At 42.7% G+C, this 17,045-nt stretch overlaps 2 protein-coding genes across 6 annotated transcripts in view; one reads left to right on the top strand and one right to left on the bottom strand.

Moving 5' to 3' along the window:
- NEK9 (NIMA related kinase 9) overlaps nt 1–6,777 on the top strand; it is a 35,341-nt gene extending 28,564 nt beyond the window's left edge. The window contains exons 20-23 of one of the 2 annotated variants that reach the window (XM_081130509.1): nt 931–1,092; nt 1,851–1,937; nt 2,676–2,888; nt 4,296–6,777. In XM_081130509.1, coding sequence (XP_080986635.1) covers nt 931–1,092; nt 1,851–1,937; nt 2,676–2,888; nt 4,296–4,418 — 585 coding nt within the window. In that variant the 3' untranslated portion in view covers nt 4,419–6,777. The remainder of the gene's footprint in view (nt 1–930; nt 1,093–1,850; nt 1,938–2,675; nt 2,889–4,295) is intronic. The other variant, XM_081130510.1, reaches the window with a different exon arrangement.
- A 64-nt stretch (nt 6,778–6,841) lies between these two features.
- ZC2HC1C (zinc finger C2HC-type containing 1C) lies at nt 6,842–17,020 on the bottom strand. Of its 4 annotated transcripts, none has more exons than XM_081130536.1 (3): nt 16,884–17,020; nt 14,668–16,015; nt 6,842–10,191 (listed from the first exon to the last, which is right to left on the bottom strand). In XM_081130536.1, the coding sequence occupies exons 2-3, from the start codon at nt 15,994–15,996 to the stop codon at nt 9,928–9,930; spliced, it is 1,593 nt and encodes a 530-aa protein (XP_080986662.1). In that variant the 5' UTR covers nt 15,997–16,015; nt 16,884–17,020; the 3' UTR covers nt 6,842–9,927. The 4 variants fall into 4 exon arrangements, with proteins under 4 accessions (XP_080986662.1, XP_080986663.1, XP_080986664.1 ...); XM_081130537.1 differs by having other exon boundaries at nt 16,648–16,999; XM_081130538.1 differs by having other exon boundaries at nt 10,121–10,191; nt 14,605–16,015; nt 16,648–16,970.
- Between the last annotated feature and the right edge of the window lie 25 nt (nt 17,021–17,045).

Here is a 17,045-nt window from a genome sequence, read left to right as displayed (position 1 = left end):
TTTCTTCCTGACAAGAAGAGATACAAAAAGTTCTCATACCTGTATTACTTAAATGAATGTAAATTAACAGAGCCTTCCTTGAAGGCAGTTTTTGTAAACCATATGTGCAAAGATTAAGTTTATGATTTTGTACTATGGTTTGTGGAAGTGGAATATTGGGGCAATTGGAATGCTTTACAATAGAGAAATGGATTAATAAGAGTTTAAGTGCAGACAGTAAAAATGTTGGAGTATGTTTATTTATATGGAAAGTTGGTTATAGCATATGGCTATGCATAAAAGGATGTAATAATATCTGTGCAATATGATCCCATTCTTTTAGCAAATATGTAATGCATAGAAGGTCTTCTGTGAAGACTATATTAATTATTTTAACAGCAGTTATCTGTGAGTAATGGAATTGGTGGTGATTTTTATCATCCCCTTTGCGCATCTGTATTTTCTCATTTTCTACAGTGAACATGTATAGTTTGTGAAGTTTTAAAATTTTTACCAAAAAGATTGAATCTATGTATTTACAGCTCCCTATATAATAACCTGATAACCAAACCTGATAGCTATACAGGAGTATGGATGGAGGAAGCAGCAGACTGTACTGTCTAAAGTGTCAGTCTCAGCCTTTAGAAGCCTGGCAATTGCTCTCACTAACATCACCTTAGAGCTTCCCAACTCACTGAATAGCCTACATAGAATAAGTGTGTTGGGGAAACATGCCAGACATTCCAAACTCTGTTCTTGAATTTGAATTCATGTCACTGTAACTCCTCCAAAGGAAGGGCTGGAAGGTTGTGGGCAGTTAGAGTGAGCTGTGTAGTAGCCACAGCTATCCTGCCCCACTAGAGGGTGCTGATGTCACAACAGAGTTAAGGCTATAGAAAGAAGGGAATTTGGGAGAAAGTAAACTGATGAGATTCTTTCTCTTATACATAGGAGCTGGAAAATGCAGAATTCATTCCCATGCCTGACAGCCCATCTCCCCTAAGTGCAGTTTTTTCAGAGTCTGAGAAAGATACCCTGCCCTATGAAGAGCTGCAAGGACTCAAAGTGGCCTCCGAAGCACCTTCAGAACACAAGCCCCCAGTAGGAGCCTGGGTAACTGAGCTTTTTGCCTTTGAATCTCAAGTAGGTAAAGAGTGGCTGCAAGCTCTGCCCAGTTCTCTTGGCCTCACTGTCTCCTCCTCTAGCTTTGGTCTCCAGCTGCCCTGTATCATTTCATAACACTGTCTGGTAGTGCTTAAAGCCTCTAGTGAAGGGTAAACTAGGTTGTCTTGGAAAAGTATTCACCCTTGCACATTGCTGACAGGCTAACACTTTTCTATAGCAGAGAACTGTCTTTTCTCTCTGCCTCAGAAGTACCAAAATTGAAATTCCAAAATTCTAATCCAGTTTTTCATGACACTGCTAGGGTGGTTGGAGGCTTTAAATAGAAGGTGGAGCAAAAATAGGTTTATAGTTGTGAGTACGTGAAACACAGAGTTTATTCTTGTATTATTATTTAGTAATCATTGTATTATTTTCCATACTGATGAGTAAGAAATAATGCTTGTAGTCCAGTGAGGGAGCAACATATGTATTTCTAACCTTGATAGAAATCAAGTTGTGGTAAATATCTCAATAAAACTGTAAACCAGGGATTCAGACATTTTGGGCCACATAGTAATTATTTTAGGCTTTGCAGACCATACAGTCTCTTTAGCAGCTACACCACTCTGACATTGTAGCACAAAAGCAGCCATAGATAATACATAATGAATGAACATGCTTGTGTTCCAATAAAACTATTTACAAAAACAGGCAGTAGTCCTGATTTGGCCTGTGGACTGTCTTATTCTGCCCCTTGTTATAAACAGTGTACAATAGGAGGAGGAAGAAAAGTTCAGACTAGGAAAATTGAAAAGCTCCCCAGAAGAGGTAATAAAACCTTTGAAAACTTCAAGGTAAATATTTTAATTCCTCTGTCAATAATTCTTGAATTGTTTTGTCAATCCTGTTTACTGAACACCTCTCAAATCTCTTCTAAAGTGTAACCCTCTACATTTCATGAATATTGACCCTTTGGATTACAGTTTCCTCACTGATCAGAAAAACTTGTTCCAAACTAAATTATGCTTTCTCCACTTCAGCATTTTGATTAATTTATTTTTATCCTCACCTGAGGATATGTTTTTATTGATTTTAGAGAGAGGGGGAGAGAAACATCGATATGAGAGAGAAACAGACTATAGATTGGTTGCCTCCCATACATGCCCCGACCAGTGACCAAACCCTCAATCTGGGTATGAGTGCCCCAACCAAAAACTGAACCCACAACCTTTTTGGTATATGGGATGACGCTTCAACCGAGCCACACCAGCCAGGGCCACACTTCAGCATTTTAAATGGGAAGATATCAGTACACTTTAAAATTTTTTCACAAAGTCCTTCAAAATAGATGGTTATTTTTTTACCTTAGCATAATGGAGACTGAGGCAGAGTTCTCTTGCCCTATTATGTTAGAGCCAGGTGCTCTTGTAATGCTTGCTGTTTTCTGTTTCTTTTGCATTTACTTCATGTGTATATAAGTTTTATCTTATTCTTTTAAAAGTAAAATCTGATAGCACTTTGAGGAAATTTGGATTGGGGAGCTATGGCATCCAGGCAGAACCTCTTGTGACCTGTTCCTCTCTACTCTTTAGCCACCTCGGCTGAATCCTGCAGGAACATGTGCTGGGAAGGGAACACCATTGATTCCTCCTACCTGTGCATGCAGCAGTCTGCAGGTGGAGGTTGAGAGATTACAGGGTCTGGTGTTAAAGTGTCTGGCTGAACAACAGAAGCTACAGCAGGAAAACCTCCAGATTTTTACCCAACTACAGAAGCTGAACAAGAAGTTAGAAGGAGGGCAGCAGGTGAGAGCATTGAAAGAATAATTTCAGTTCCAAATTCTGTTTTGAAGAATCACAGAAACAAAACACCAAGGACTGAAATATACTTCTTTGTAAGCACTTACCTTTTAACGGTTTAACTTTTAGAATCCCAGAAACCCTGGGCCTTGTTCAGGCACCTGGATTGAATGATTTTTATCACCTAACTTCCATTGGTTTTTGTTACTCTTTGTTTTTTCTTTTCCTCCTTCTTATGAAAAACTTTAAACATTATAGTTCAGTGAACACACATATATCCACCATCTAGATTCAACAATTGTTAACATGTTGCCATATTTGGGGTGTGTGTGTGTGTGTGTATTTAGAATATGTGTGGATATATATCTCTGTGTATTTAAAATGTATGTAATTTTATTTTGCTAAAACATTTTCAAGTAAAGTATAAAAGTCATGACATTGCCTAAATACTTTATTACATGTATCCAAAAATAAAGACATTCATTCTCCTGGATAACCATAATACCATTATCACACTTAACAAAATTAACACTAATAATCTCAGACCAAAATCCAGTCAAGAACCCCACATTACATTGTTCTGTCTCATTTCTCTTAATCTAGAACAATTCCCTCCACCACCATTCTCCCCCTCCCCCCACCATGGCATTGACTTAAAGAAACAGGGTCAGTTGTTTAACAGAATGTCCCACATTTCTGAATTTGTCTTGTTTTCTTGGGATATTGCTTAACTTGCTCCTTTTTCACCCTGTCATTTCTGTAAACTGGAAGTTAGACCTATAGGCTCAATTAGATTTAAATTAAACATTTCTGATAAAAATACATCACGGTGATGCTGCATGCATTGTTTTTAAGGAGCCCTACTATAGAGTGAACTAGGATAGGGAAATAGGGTTCAACCCTTGGCTTTGCCATTTACCAACTTTTTGTGTTTAGACAAATTACTTTGTTTCAATGAGCTCTGGTTTCTCACCTAAAAATAGAAAATGATGCCACCCCCTTTGTATGGTTGTTTTGAGGATTAAATGAAATGTCTATGAAAATACTTTGGAACGTAATGTATACACTTTAGGTAAGCATGGGCGTATTGGCAACTACGGCCAGAAGGAGGGTGGTTTTGACTAGGGCTGTCTCAATTTTAAAGCAGAGTTCTGAATCCCAGAAAATCCTGCAGTCCGAGACAAACCAGGACAGTTTGTCATCCTACCCACAGCAAATGTAAAGATGTAGACTTTATGAACAAAATTAAGATTATTTTGGTCTGAGATTATTAGTGTTAATTTTGTTAAGGTAGTATTATGAACTTCTCACAAAACTGTGGCAACAAATCCTTAGAGTTTGACATTGAAAATGTCCTGAACTGCATGATAGGTGGCAGTAGTGCTAATGTGGAACTGTGTTTTATCTGGACAGATGGGGATGCATTCCAGAGGAACTCAGACAGCAAAGGAAGAAATGGAAATGGATCCAAAACCTGACTTAGATTCAGATTCCTGGTGCCTCCTGGGAACAGATTCCTGTCGACCCAGCCTCTAGTCTCCTGAACCTGTATAGCCTCCAGGAAACTGGGATCCAAAGAATTTCACAGCACACTTACTGAATGCAGAGAGCGCTTTCCTGGCTTTGTTCACTTGCAGACAAGGAGCGCAAGGCGGAGGCTCTGAAGCACTTTCCACATACACTTGGAGAGTGGCATTGCCTATTAGATAGGATCTAGGAGTGGTTTTGTTTTGGAGAATGGAAGGGATCCATGGCCCTGGCTTTGTTCTCAGTGACTGCCATAGCAACAGCAGCTCTGTACCTCATCTGGTGATCCCACCTTTGAAGAGGAGACACAATGCTCACCTTAATTTTGCTGGTAGCAGCTTATATCTCATTTATCATTTTCACCATTAATTGGAAGCTGCCTTGGGAATTCAACACCAGGCATTGCACCTCTGGGTGGAGGAGGGAAAAGTGTGAAGCTGGAGTGGGCTGGAACCAGGTGTGTGGCCTGTCCAGGGTCATCTGGAGAGTGGTGAAGTGCTCTGAGCCCTCTCAGGAGCCCTGAGTCTAGGAAAGGATGTCTGGTGGTGTCAGTCTCTAGGGCTTGTTTTCAGAAAGTTCAGTTACATCATGCAGCTCAGTGCTTTAGGAGGAAAAGTAGGCTTTGAATGCTTTTCCTCTGAGGGTGATTGAAATTTCTTCAGTGGAGTAGTAGAGAAAGAAGGGCAGGTTCCTCCTCATCACACAGCTGGAGTGACTGGCTGTGGCAGATGCAGGCTGGGCTTTCCTAGCTTTGGAAGATGCCTGTAAGAGATGAGGTGGCTTGTAGAGAATTGAGTCAGTGGGGCAGTAGGAATGGCCTTAAGGGAAAACCATGAGGGAGAGGAAGTGCCTCCTCTGGGTACCTTTGAGAAGGCTTACAGTGACTCTGCTCATGAGAAGGCCTCTTATGCCTCTGCCTTCATGGCTCTTAGGGTTCTGATCTTGACATCAGCAGCCCTAACCACTCCCTTTCTGTATGTCTAGTCAGTATTTTTTCCCCTTTGGTGTTTTATGAAGCCATATCAGTGAATCTGTATCATCTTTCCTACTCGAGTGGCCCAAAGCCAGCCCCCAAACCTGGTAGTCCCTAAAGCCTAACAGAACAGGTGGAACCTGCCAAGTGAAAGAAATTTGGCTGAGAGCTCCCTTCTGATCCCATAGTCATGTCCTTATAGATAGGAGCAAGTTAGCTTTCCCAAAGAAAATGTCCTAGAGCTTTTGATGATTTTACTTAAGGATGTGAACTTTTGTTTCTCCACCTGGCCTTATGAAAGATTCACAGGAGCAGTCTTGAGGCGCTTCATAGCCTACCTTCCTAAAAACAGCTACATTAATTTTTATTTCATTTTCCCTAAACCAAAAAAATGAATGTTTGATGTCTGTTTAATATTTTGGAAGGATCTGTGCAATGGAAATGTCATTTCCCTAAAACTGATGATGCAGAGGCTGACGCTACGGGAAAACCTCATGGCTGGGGATGGGCAACTCTGTTCAATGGGATCTTTTTTGGTTTGATGTTCCCATTGTTTTCTCAATTCTGGGAAGCCTAGTACAATGGTACTAATGTAATCACTGAAGCCTTTTCTTAAAATAAGGGAAGGGGCCAACCCTGGATTAAGCTACAAATTCTGGGGACTTGGGGGTTTGCTGTAAACCCTAACAGTGGGGTTTGGTTCATCATGTAAATGTAACTTTGATTTTTTTTTTTAAGGACTGACTGGCCTTTCACATTCTTGTATCCCTCATGCTTACCATCTCAGCAGGCCTGAGAGGCAGGGTCAGTTTGGGTGTTAATCATGAGTGTTGCTTCTGCTGTGGATCTGAGGAACATGGGACGTTGCTGAGACTGTGGGATGGAAGTGAGCACTGATGAGAGGGTGAGATCCTTGCCCTTGTTCCAGAGGGGACTTATTCTCTAGCAGTGGAATGCTGTGGTCATTTTCTCTAGCATGTTCCCTTGGGAAACCTAGGTTTGCTATGAATCTGGCTGAGAATCTAAATTCTGTGCCTTAGAAACAATTTGCACTTTCCCAAATTGTGCCTGGGACAGCCATACGATTTTTCCCACCAAACAGCTATGCAAACAGAAACCAGTTCAAAGGTGGCAGTCATGGTTAGATAAAAAGTGAAAGGTGAGGCAGCAGAAATGCCTTTGAACGGTTTTCTGTAGCTAATTCTCTACTTTTCTATGCAGTGCTAGGTGTTTTAAGTTTTCCATAGTATTGCTTTTGAGTTACAGTATATCCTGAGTTACTCCTCCGCTCTGACATTGTTGCTGAAGAACTAGCTTATTGTTAGCCAGATGTCTGAAAGGTTGAGGGTGGAGTGGTTTGGCATTTCTGTTTTAAATAAACATTTAAACTCTCAATCAGTGCTATGCCTCAGTAAGTCTGTGCATGGACCTTAGTCACTGGGGATAAAGCACTCAGATTCCAGGCCTTCATGAATCTTTAATTCAGTGGTCTGTAACAGAAACAATGCAAGGGACATTTGCACAGAAATAATCTTTGCCTCTTTCCAATTTCTTTTTCTTGCTAACAGAGTAATTTCTGCTGCTACAGCTTTTCCCCACCCCCAGGCTTCTGAAATATAGTCTTAAAATGCAGAGAGAGAAAAAAACAAGTCATTAGAAGAGGAAGGATCACTTCTTATACTTGTCTCCCCAATCACAGTGGGCTTTTTCAAGTGATAATGCCAGTTTATGTTTATAAAACTGGTTTCCCTCAAAGAGGGTGAACTGTATTTTGGTCTCCCTGGCAGAGCACAGCCAAGTTACAACTTCTCTTGGCTGAGCATTTCACTAAAATTTAAAGCAAAAGTAGCCTTAAACTCACATTTCATTTGGTTTGCCATATATTTGGAAACATTCATAAGCAGACCAACTCTGGAACGAAGATATAAATCAATTCTTTCAAATGAGTATCCCTGGGCCTAAAAAGAAGTATTATTCATGATAGTGTCAGGGCAGAGTGGGCTGTAGTCAGGGCTACAAAACATGTTCCTTCCTGCTGCAAAGCCAAAAACCACTTATTGCTTCGATAATTAACTATGGAAATAAACATACTGCTCGCTAAACCTCACAGAATCATAACATCAGGGAGAAGAGCACTTTATCACATCTCTGCTACCTCCTGTGTAGTTGTGAAGAGTGAGAAATTGCTGACAAAAAGGAAGTGTTGGCCAGGAGGTCCTGTGCTGCCTTGAACACACTGCTTTTAAGAAGCGCCATCTTAGCATGTCTGCACATCCTTTTAAATGAAGTGAGTTACCGTGAGATTTTCCCCACTGCTTAACCTTTTGAACTTTAATATGTCTAATATTTACTTGGGTGAAGTAGTATAATACATGGACTAACAAGCAGCATTTATTTCTCCATGCATCATCCTCCACTATCCTGGAAGAGACTTAGAAAAAGGTTTCTAACCTCTTCCCAAAGATCAGATCAAGCTAAATTTAAAGACTAATAGGCATTGCTAACATATGAAGGCCAAAGCATGTTGAGATTGAAGGGAACATTAAGACCTTGACTATTGTTTTATTTCTCTACAACAACGAATAACTGCTTCCTGTGTCTATATGAAGCACACACACACACACAGCAGTTGTTCTCCCTAGAGGGCTCTTATCTGTGACCTTAATACCATCGTCCAGGGGTTCCCAACCCAGTGGCTATCGGGCAAGGCAGATAAGGCAAAATAAGTGAAGCAGGCCAGGTGGGGCTGTGGTGATCTGAATCCTCTCTCCCTTCTCAAGGAGCAACCGATTCTGAACCTCATGCAGTTAGTGCTGTGCAGGGTGAATAGCCCAGTGTTTCCAGAACTTCAAGTTATGTAAGAGATGCTTCATATCCCAATTTTTAAATGTCGGATTATATTTTTAGTGCTGTGCCAGCCAAATAAAACATAATTGTGGGGCAAAGCAGTCCACAGGCCACTACCACTTGGTAACATTGGCCACAACTCATTCTTGCCATCTGTTGTTCTTACCATCAAGTGTAAAACAGTGTACCTCATTAAACTTGCCTGGGGAATGTCTCTATTGGATGAAATAGCCAGTGTGTCTATGTGAGGTTTCTTTAGGTGGCCAACCAAAAGCCCTGGTATGTGATACCTCTTTTTCTCAGCAACAATTAAGAGCATACCTCTTTTTCTTTGTCACAAGAGCATAAAGGATTTCAATATATGCTGTTTTTAAGATACATAATTTTTTTTCAGCCTACTGTCTTATAGCTTTACAGCTAAAGCCTTAAACTCACATTTCAAATTGGTTTGATCTGTTGGCCCAGCCACTCAGCAGAAGCTACAATGGAAATGAAACAGGAGTGAGTAGCCATCTGTAGTTGAGTAAAATACATTTTTGTTGTCTGCCAAGTCGCCTTTGCCCAGGTCAGGTTGGGAGACTTTTTTCCAGTATTTTAAAGTAACAATTTGAGTAATGCTCATACGACAATGACCCTACTAGTACTTCAGGTCTGTTATTCTAGCTTCATCCTATCGGAACTAGTACTACCCCTTAACAAGTCGAGGACTCACTCATCATTTGTTTAATTTAAACTCCCCAAACCCATTTATTGAGGGCCTAATTATAAAGGTTACTTGCACTAGGCATGATGCGTCACAAAAAATGAAAAAGATCTGGTACCTTTTCCTTCAAAGTTTGCTCTCTGAAATAGAAGTTAACTGTGGTCTAGTCAGCAGGGACATGTGACACAGCAGTGTCCCAGCTTGCTTTGATGGTATATTTTGCTGCCTCATTTAAAGCGCCATCCAACCAACTTACCAACCTAATTTGAAAGCAGAGTGCTAGCAACAGCTGAAACTGAAGTTTCTTCCCCTTCTTTAACATTAGAAAAGAGCAAGTATAGAGACATATAGTGTGTTTCCCCCTCCCTACCCTGTGAAATAGACAAAGATGGGTTTCCTTTATGACACAATACACCATAGGGAGGGTTTAGGATATATTGGCACTCTTACATACCTGTATTGGCTTTTAGCCAGGACCATGCACCAGGGAGGTCAAGGGTAAACTTCCATTTGCCTTACAATGAAATCCTGTTACCTTTTATAAGAGATATCATTTGGATATCATCCTCTGACACCAACTCATCCTAATGAGCCAACTTTTTGCAAGAGCAAGAAGAGTTAGCAGGAACCACAGACATGCAGAGGCAGTACCAAGAAGGCCAAGCAAATGCTGGCACTTAGCACAAACCACAAGTCAGCCTGTGAGAAGACAGCTTTAATGCTCACTACTCAACGTCTTCACCCATCAGTTCTTAGGGCAGTAACATAAGGCACACAAGCCTGAGGTGGTAATTCAGTGGGAAGCTGAGGTTTCCTTCTGCCTCCTGCTGCTTAGCAATGGGTTTCTCCTCTCTGATTTCAGCTCTGCAGGCAGGGGTGGGGCATGTAAAAGTTTTCATTCTTCCTGCTTTGCATCAAATCATTCTACTCCCACTTACTGCTGAAGAGAAGCAGAGCTTTCTGAGACTAATGAGGAGGCCTCCACTGTTGTCTACTCAACTGTAATGCTTCCTTGGAGGTGGAGGACGGTTCTTGATGGTCTTACACTTAGGAATGTGCCGCTCAGCCACCTTGGGAGCAAACTGACGGCTACAGTGAGGACACTGAATATAGTCTGGATTTTCTGCAAGCAGGATGTGAGGCAAGTCTGAGGGGTTTCCACCTTTGGCAATTACCTGCTGGACCTCTCGAGCCTGACGGAGGGTACGGATGAAAGATTCATGCTTCTGTCTCCAGTTGCTCTTCCGAGGAGGTTCAGCCTATGAGTAAAAGGAAGACTGATCATTCAACTTGGCATTTATCCCATCTGAGTCTCCACTAGAATGACAGTAAGAAAATAAGGGTGTTAATCTGCAAGGTCAAAGAGAACAGGAAAGGAGCAGCAGGGAAAACTGACTTGCCTGAGTGGAGGCACTTAAACTAAGGCCCTGCCAGCGGGGACAAGTCCCAAGAGGCAAACCACGTTCCCCAGCAGAGACCTGGAGAGCCTCAGTGCTTGCCAGTGCCAGGCCCCAGGGCTGCTATCCCACCCTGCACATCCAACACTCTCATGGAGCAGGAGTTTATTCTCTGGAGAAATTGAACCAGACAGGTGTCAGACTCAGGAAATACAGGCACGGGGAAAAAGGGTTCATCTTGGAGCTGACAGTAGGGATTAAGTGCAAGTGTACATGATGAATTGCAGAACTGTCAGCCTCCTTGCCCCACTCGACTCCCAGAGTACCAGGCACATGGGCACCTTCTTAGGAGACTGAAGGGTTCTCTGGATGTACCGAGCAGGAGACAGAAAGCCATCAGACACTGGCTCTGGGGCACCCCAATTAAAAGGCTCACTATTTGATAACCCTAATATGAAAGTCCTTAGTCAACAAGCCCCACTTAAGCTTAAATGTGAATGGACAGATATTTGAGTAAGCTTGAACAAGAGAGACCAAAACAAGTACACAAGCAAACACACACACATGAAGCAGCAACAAGATAGGGAGCAGAAGAAAACTTTACAAAAAACCATAATATAAGCAAAGGAGTATTAGAAGAAATTGTGTCCATAAAACAAGAAGAATATATACACTATGAGAAAGGAACAACCAAAGAACCAGAACTATTATAAATTAAAACTTTGAGAGCTGAAAATAAAAATTGAAATGTTATAAAATAATGTCAAGAAAATTATGCAGAATGGGAAAAAAGATCAAGATGGAAAGTAGAAAATATTAAAACATTAGAAACTCAATCCAGGAAGTCCAACATCTGACTAATAGGCATTCTAAAAAGAACAGAGAGGACAAGAGGAGGAATTATTAAAGAAATAATAGTATAAACATTCCTAGAGTTACATGTCACTATTCTTGAGATTGAAATAACCTACCAAGTATCCAACACAATCATTGTAAAATTTCAGTTTCAGAATGAAGAGAGAAACCTGTAAGCTTTTAGAAATAGAAAAAGAAAAAACAGAATGGTTTCCTATAACAGAGCAAAAATCAAATTGGCATCAGCTTTCTCAACAGTAACACTGGTTGCTAAAAGCTAGTAGGAAAATGCCTTAAAAATTCTGACAGCCCGGCGGGGCATGGCTCAGTGGTTGAGCGTCGACCCAGGATCCAGGCAATCAGGGTTTGATTCCCGGTCAGGGCACATGCCCCGGTTGCAGGCTCGATCCCCAGTTGGGGGCATGCAGGAGGCAGCCGATCAATAACTCATCATTGATGTTTCTCTCTCCCTTCCCTCTCCTTTCCTCTCTCTGAAATCAATAAAGATATATTAAATTAAAAAAAATTCTGACAGAAAATCATTTTCCACTCATAATTCTGATCAAATCATCAGTCAAATACAAGGCTATTATATAGACATTTTCATTCTTTCCAAGACAAAAAATATGTCTCCCATGCATCTTTCTTAGTAAGCTTCCACAGGGCAAGGAGTATAGCAAGAAAACAGAAGACAGAGGATGCTGGAAACGTGGCACCCAACAGAGGAGAAGCAAAGAGAAGTCCTAGGACAACAGATCTGCACCAGGCCTGGAGAAGAACCAGTCCAGACTAGAGCAGGAGGAAAAAGAGTGGTCAGAGGGAGGTTTCCAGAATTTAAAAAATCAAACTCATGGATTGTGAGGGGTGTTTGAGCAATTACAGAAACATTAACAGGTGTCTGACATCAGATGGATCATTTAGGGGGGGAAATTTATAGAGAGAAGGTATGTAGGAAACCAAGCAAATGAAAACATGAGTCAATTATTAACTCCAGGTGCATGTGGGCAGGGCAGAATTTGTTCACTCATCAGTGAACAAAATTTATGTGGTGGTTATAATGTAAAAGCTGACTACTGGTTTAATGCAAAAGTGTGATTCCACTCCAATGGAAGGATAAGGGGAGAAGTAGATGGAGAGGGGAAATGAGAGCTTAACCTGCAGCATCTATAAGAGGAACTCAACAGATAATGCACAAAGTTGATAAATCAAGAAAGTAAGTGTACTATTTAGAAATATGGAAATGCATTCCAGAAGAGGCATCTATCAGAACTAAAGACTGCCTCTGGGGACTAGATTAGGGCTGGTGACAGATGAGGTGGAATACTGCTAATATGCATTATAAGTTACTAAGTACTAACTTCATGATTATAAAAATATTCAAATATTTAGATTAAAATAAAATTAATCTTGAAGGCAAATAGCTACTTGGTGATACATCATTAATGACAAACACTAGGAAGAGATGTTATCAAAGGAAAAGGAAGTACCCGTCAGGAAAGTCTTACTGAAACAGACAAGAAGGCAAGAGAATCAGTGTTGGAGATGGTGTCCGGGAACCTTTCAAAGAACTGAATTAGAGGAAAGTTTGTCACCTATATGATACTTATACTTAAATTCTTCATTGTATTGAAATTTTATTCAATTAACACAATAAGTACAAAATTGTGGCCTCTGTGCCCAAATGCTTAGGGTCCAGTAGAGAGACAAGAGGTATAAGTGTACTGAAAGTTATGTGAATATGAAAGGATATAAGAAAAATTACCTGTTCTGAGTACACTAGAGGAATGAGAGGGAGACACAAAGGCACAAAAGTTTGGGAATAAGACTTAGGACATTCCAAGAAGGGAAGAGCATCTCGATGCAGATCCTTTCTGCCTTGGTGTCCTCAATGCAACATATTCCCCCAAACTATTTTCCACAAAGCAAGGGTATCTGATCTCAGACACCCAACTCTTTGCTTCACTGCTCCTGTATTTAGGAATTTAAGAAACACAAGATTATTTTAGGTGCCAGGCAGAAATAAAACCACTATAGTGGGGCCCTGGCAAGGTAGATCAGTTGGTTAGAGCATCATCCCCATACACCAAGGTTACAGGTTCGATCTCTGGCCAGGGCACATACAAGTATCAACCAATGAGTGCGTAAGTAAGCGGAACAACAAATGGATGTCTTTTTCTCTCTCTCTCCCTTCCTCTTACTAAAAAAAATCAATCAAAAAATGAAAACAGAATGACTCATATGTTGCTAGAAATATTAGAGATGGGTGAGGCGTTGAGATCACGTGGCCTAGGCTTTCTGGACTTTTCCAAGCTTCAATCATTTGCATGCCACATTCACTTTATCCCCCTATTCATACTTTTCTTTAAATTCATGATTCCTAGAAATCAAGGGTGTAATATGTTATGTTTTCCTAATACACACTAAAACTACTAAAATAAAAAATGTCTGTCAGCATGCCACACTTTGAAAAACACTCATTTACAAAATAAGGGGCATAACCTTGACAGAGTTGGGGAGTTATTCACGGGACAACCTCCTCCAGATCTGACAGTCCACAGGTGCCTGTGAAGTTCCCCTAAGCTTATCATGGAAACATCCCAAAGTCCTTACTTTTTACAACCGAGTTTTTCTGCAGCTAGGAATGTTAACTGAAAATAAAGTCATGTACCGTCAAGGTGTTTACACTCTAAATGGAGAGAATAATTCCAAACTTAATTATGTTCCATGTACTTACTCTGAAGGTGTATCAACACTGAGCTAATCAACACTGAGCCTGGACGGGCGTGGCTCAGTGGTTGAGCCTCGACCTAGGATCCAGGCGATCGGGGTTCGATTCCCGGTCAGGGCACATGCCTGGGGCTGTAGCTCGGCCCCCAGTCAGGGGCATGCAGGAGGCAGCCGATCAATGACTCATCATTGATGTTTCTCTCTCTCTCTCTCCCTCTCCTTTCCTCTCTCTGAAATCAATAAAGATATATTTAATAAAAAAAAAGATATGGTTACAGGCATGGTAACAGATTCGGAGGTGGCAAAGTATATTGCAAAGTGAAAGGAATTCTCTCAAGGTAGTGAAAAAAAGAATAGCTTTTTCCTTTATATTTTTCATGTCTTTTAAATTTTCTACAGTAAATGTTTATTACTTTTATAATCAAAAGGACACCTGTTTTTGAGTTTAGGTTTTGGAGTCATCCCAACCCAGATTTATATGCTGACTCTGCCATTTTAAGCTGTCTGTGAGCTCAAATTAACCTCTCTAAAACTTGATTTCTGAATTGATAAGAGATCATGAAATCCTCACACGGTTGTGGTGAGGGTCCTATGAAAAGCTCCCATCACAGTAATAATCAATAAATGCTAATTCTCACTTTCTCCCTTTATAACAATTGAAATATTTGTTTAAAAAAAAAAAAAAAAACTTACAAGGATTTAACAGGCCCTTACAATGATCCCTGCTCAAGGTCAAATCCATAAGGCCCTTGTTACCTTGACTGAGGCTGGTGCCTTCCAGTTCAAGTACTGCTCTAGTTCTGTGCCTTTGGCTCGGGCCTTGGAGGAGTCAAACACTTTCCTCTTGGAACCCTGCATCCTGCTGCAGGCGTTGGAGTGCCTCTCCAGCCTGAACAAGAGAAACTTGCGTCCACAGTGGCTGCACTCGCCCAGTTCTGGCTCTTCAGTGGAACAGCTGGAACCTGAGGAGTCTGGTGCCCTAGGCAAGTCAGAACTGCTGGCGGACCGTGGCAAAGCACTGCCTGGAGCTGCTGTAGGCTGAGGAAACTTCTCCTTCACCGGCCCTGAGGCTTGGTCTCGGATTTTGTTATCGCTTGCCCCTAGTCTCTCCCTTCTGAGCTTCTGTACCCCATAATCAGAGAACTGGAATGGATTGGGATTTTCTTGAGACTGTCCCCAAGTTTCATTCTTTCCGCTGTCTCCACTGAAGACCTCCCTAGAGCCGTATTCTGGGGACGAGACAGGGTTGTACGCAGTGTTGCCATTACCTTTAACTCTCCTCCTGGGGAGTGTCAGTCTCTGTAGCTCTCTGTTTTCATTTTCCTCAGCCTGTTCCTTTTCCTTCTGGATCCTTCTGAGTTCCTCCTCCGTCTTCTTCAGCTTTTCCCTCAGGAGAGTCTCTTTTCTTCGGATTTCCTCCTCTAAACTCTCTCCTGCAGCTTCTAGTCTTTGGATCTGCACCCACTCAGTCCTGCCGGGGTTTGCCATGGCTCTCTCCTCCTGTGTGGCAGCAACAGTACCAACCACAGATGAATTCGCCCAGTTCCTTGAACCAAAACTGCTGTATGAAAACTCCCTTGGCTCAGGGGGTCTTGGAGAAACATTCTGGTCCCCACCCATGCCAGTCTCACCTGTACTACGAGACTTCCGGTGGAACACGGGTTTCAGTGGATATGCCCGGTCCACTCCAACTCGTTTCTTTGTAAAGGGGATGAATTCCTGGTTATTTGCTTTGGGATAGCGGGATTGAGGGCCTGATGAGTAAAACAAACCCTTCGCTTGGCTCTGGAGATTGCTTCTTGGGTCTTGCTGGGTGATTCCAGCATGGTGGGGATAGAAGGAGCTCTGGGTTTTTGTGCCGGTGTTCCATTTGGAGTGAGTGTAGAGATTATTCAACATGGGCTCTTTGCTGCTCGAAAGCTTTTCCTGGGAATTGTTCCTCAGGTGCCCCATTGAGGATAGCTGGGAAGAGTCACCTTTTTCGTAGGGGGCTTGCTTAGTTGAGTGCAGCCCTGGTGCTTCCGTTTTATTGTATGGGAACATAACACCCACAAGCAGAGGTGGTGCCAAATGGAGACCAGCCATTCAGGGTCCGGATGGAAGCCTAGGGAAGATTTAAACCAGATATATGTGAGGAGTTTGTCTGAGGTTGACCCCGGTCACTAACGCAAACTGTTTCTACCTTTGCCCTATCCACATTTTATTTAAGCTTTTTAGGGACCGTGGTACCGGGTCTGCTAAAGCTTTACTTCAATAAGCATTAGGTGAGTGCTTATTTTGTCCTGTGAGTGCTTATTAGGTCCTGAAGATAGAAAAACGAATGTGATAGAGGTGTCCCTGCCACCTCCCTTTCCCCTGTACCAGTAGCAGCTCTGCTGTACACAAGGATGCTCCTGCCATACACAGAATATCCGTACAGGTGGAAAGAGCTACTGGAAGGAGCTATTGGATCGAAGGTCTGGGACAGAACAAGCAAATTCCCCTCGCTGGCTCCGGTTTTTCCACCATAAACAGGGGTTCGCTCCGAGTTGTACGACAGTAATTTAGGGACCTGAGGACACCAAGTCCAGCCCCATCATTTTACAGGTGAGAAAACTGCGGCCCAGGGGCAAGTGACTGGCACAAAGAGCTCTCAGGGCTTCCCTCCTGCTGGATCCACGCTGGACTCCAAGGAGCAGAGGCCGCTCCGGGGCCGCAGCAGGTGCCCAGCCGCCAAACCCAAACCCAGACCCTCACCTCTGGAGTCTGCGCCGCGCAGCCGGCCCGAGGTTTGAAACCTGAGAAGCGGGGCCACCTGACCTGCCAGCCGCGGGCTTTAGATCCGGAACACGGAAGTCACGCACTGTCCTGGAGCGTCGGCCAGGGCGCCCCCACTGGGGACTCCGCTAAGGAGACAAGCCTTCACTCTTTTGTCCTGCGGGCCCTTGGGAGGTCTAGGTGCTGACCCCATGTCGTCCCGCCCTGCCGCGTACCTGAGGCTCTCAGGGACAAACTGCTCAGGGAAAAGCCCAGGGCTCAGTCTTCCCGACCAAGTCCCTCCGCTCAACCGACCGCGGCGCAGGCGCCCTCAGCGGCCCCTGTTATTCCCGTTGCCTGGAGACGCGAGCGCGTGCGCGCCCAGCCCCGCCTCCGGC

This window comes from Miniopterus schreibersii, assembly GCF_964146895.1.
Source record: "Miniopterus schreibersii genome assembly, chromosome: 1".
NCBI classification, from domain to species: Eukaryota; Metazoa; Chordata; class Mammalia; order Chiroptera; family Miniopteridae; genus Miniopterus; species Miniopterus schreibersii.
This window is presented reverse-complemented; position numbering and strand designations above follow the sequence as displayed.

Coding starts and splice junctions, on each gene's coding strand:
- ZC2HC1C (XM_081130536.1), bottom strand. CDS start 15,996: ATGGCTGGTCTCCATTTGGCACCACCTCTGCTTGTGGGTGTTATGTTC. Junction 10,192..14,667: donor AGGCACCAGCCTCAGTCAAG/GTAACAAGGGCC, acceptor TTTTACTCATAG/GCTGAACCTCCTCGGAAGAG.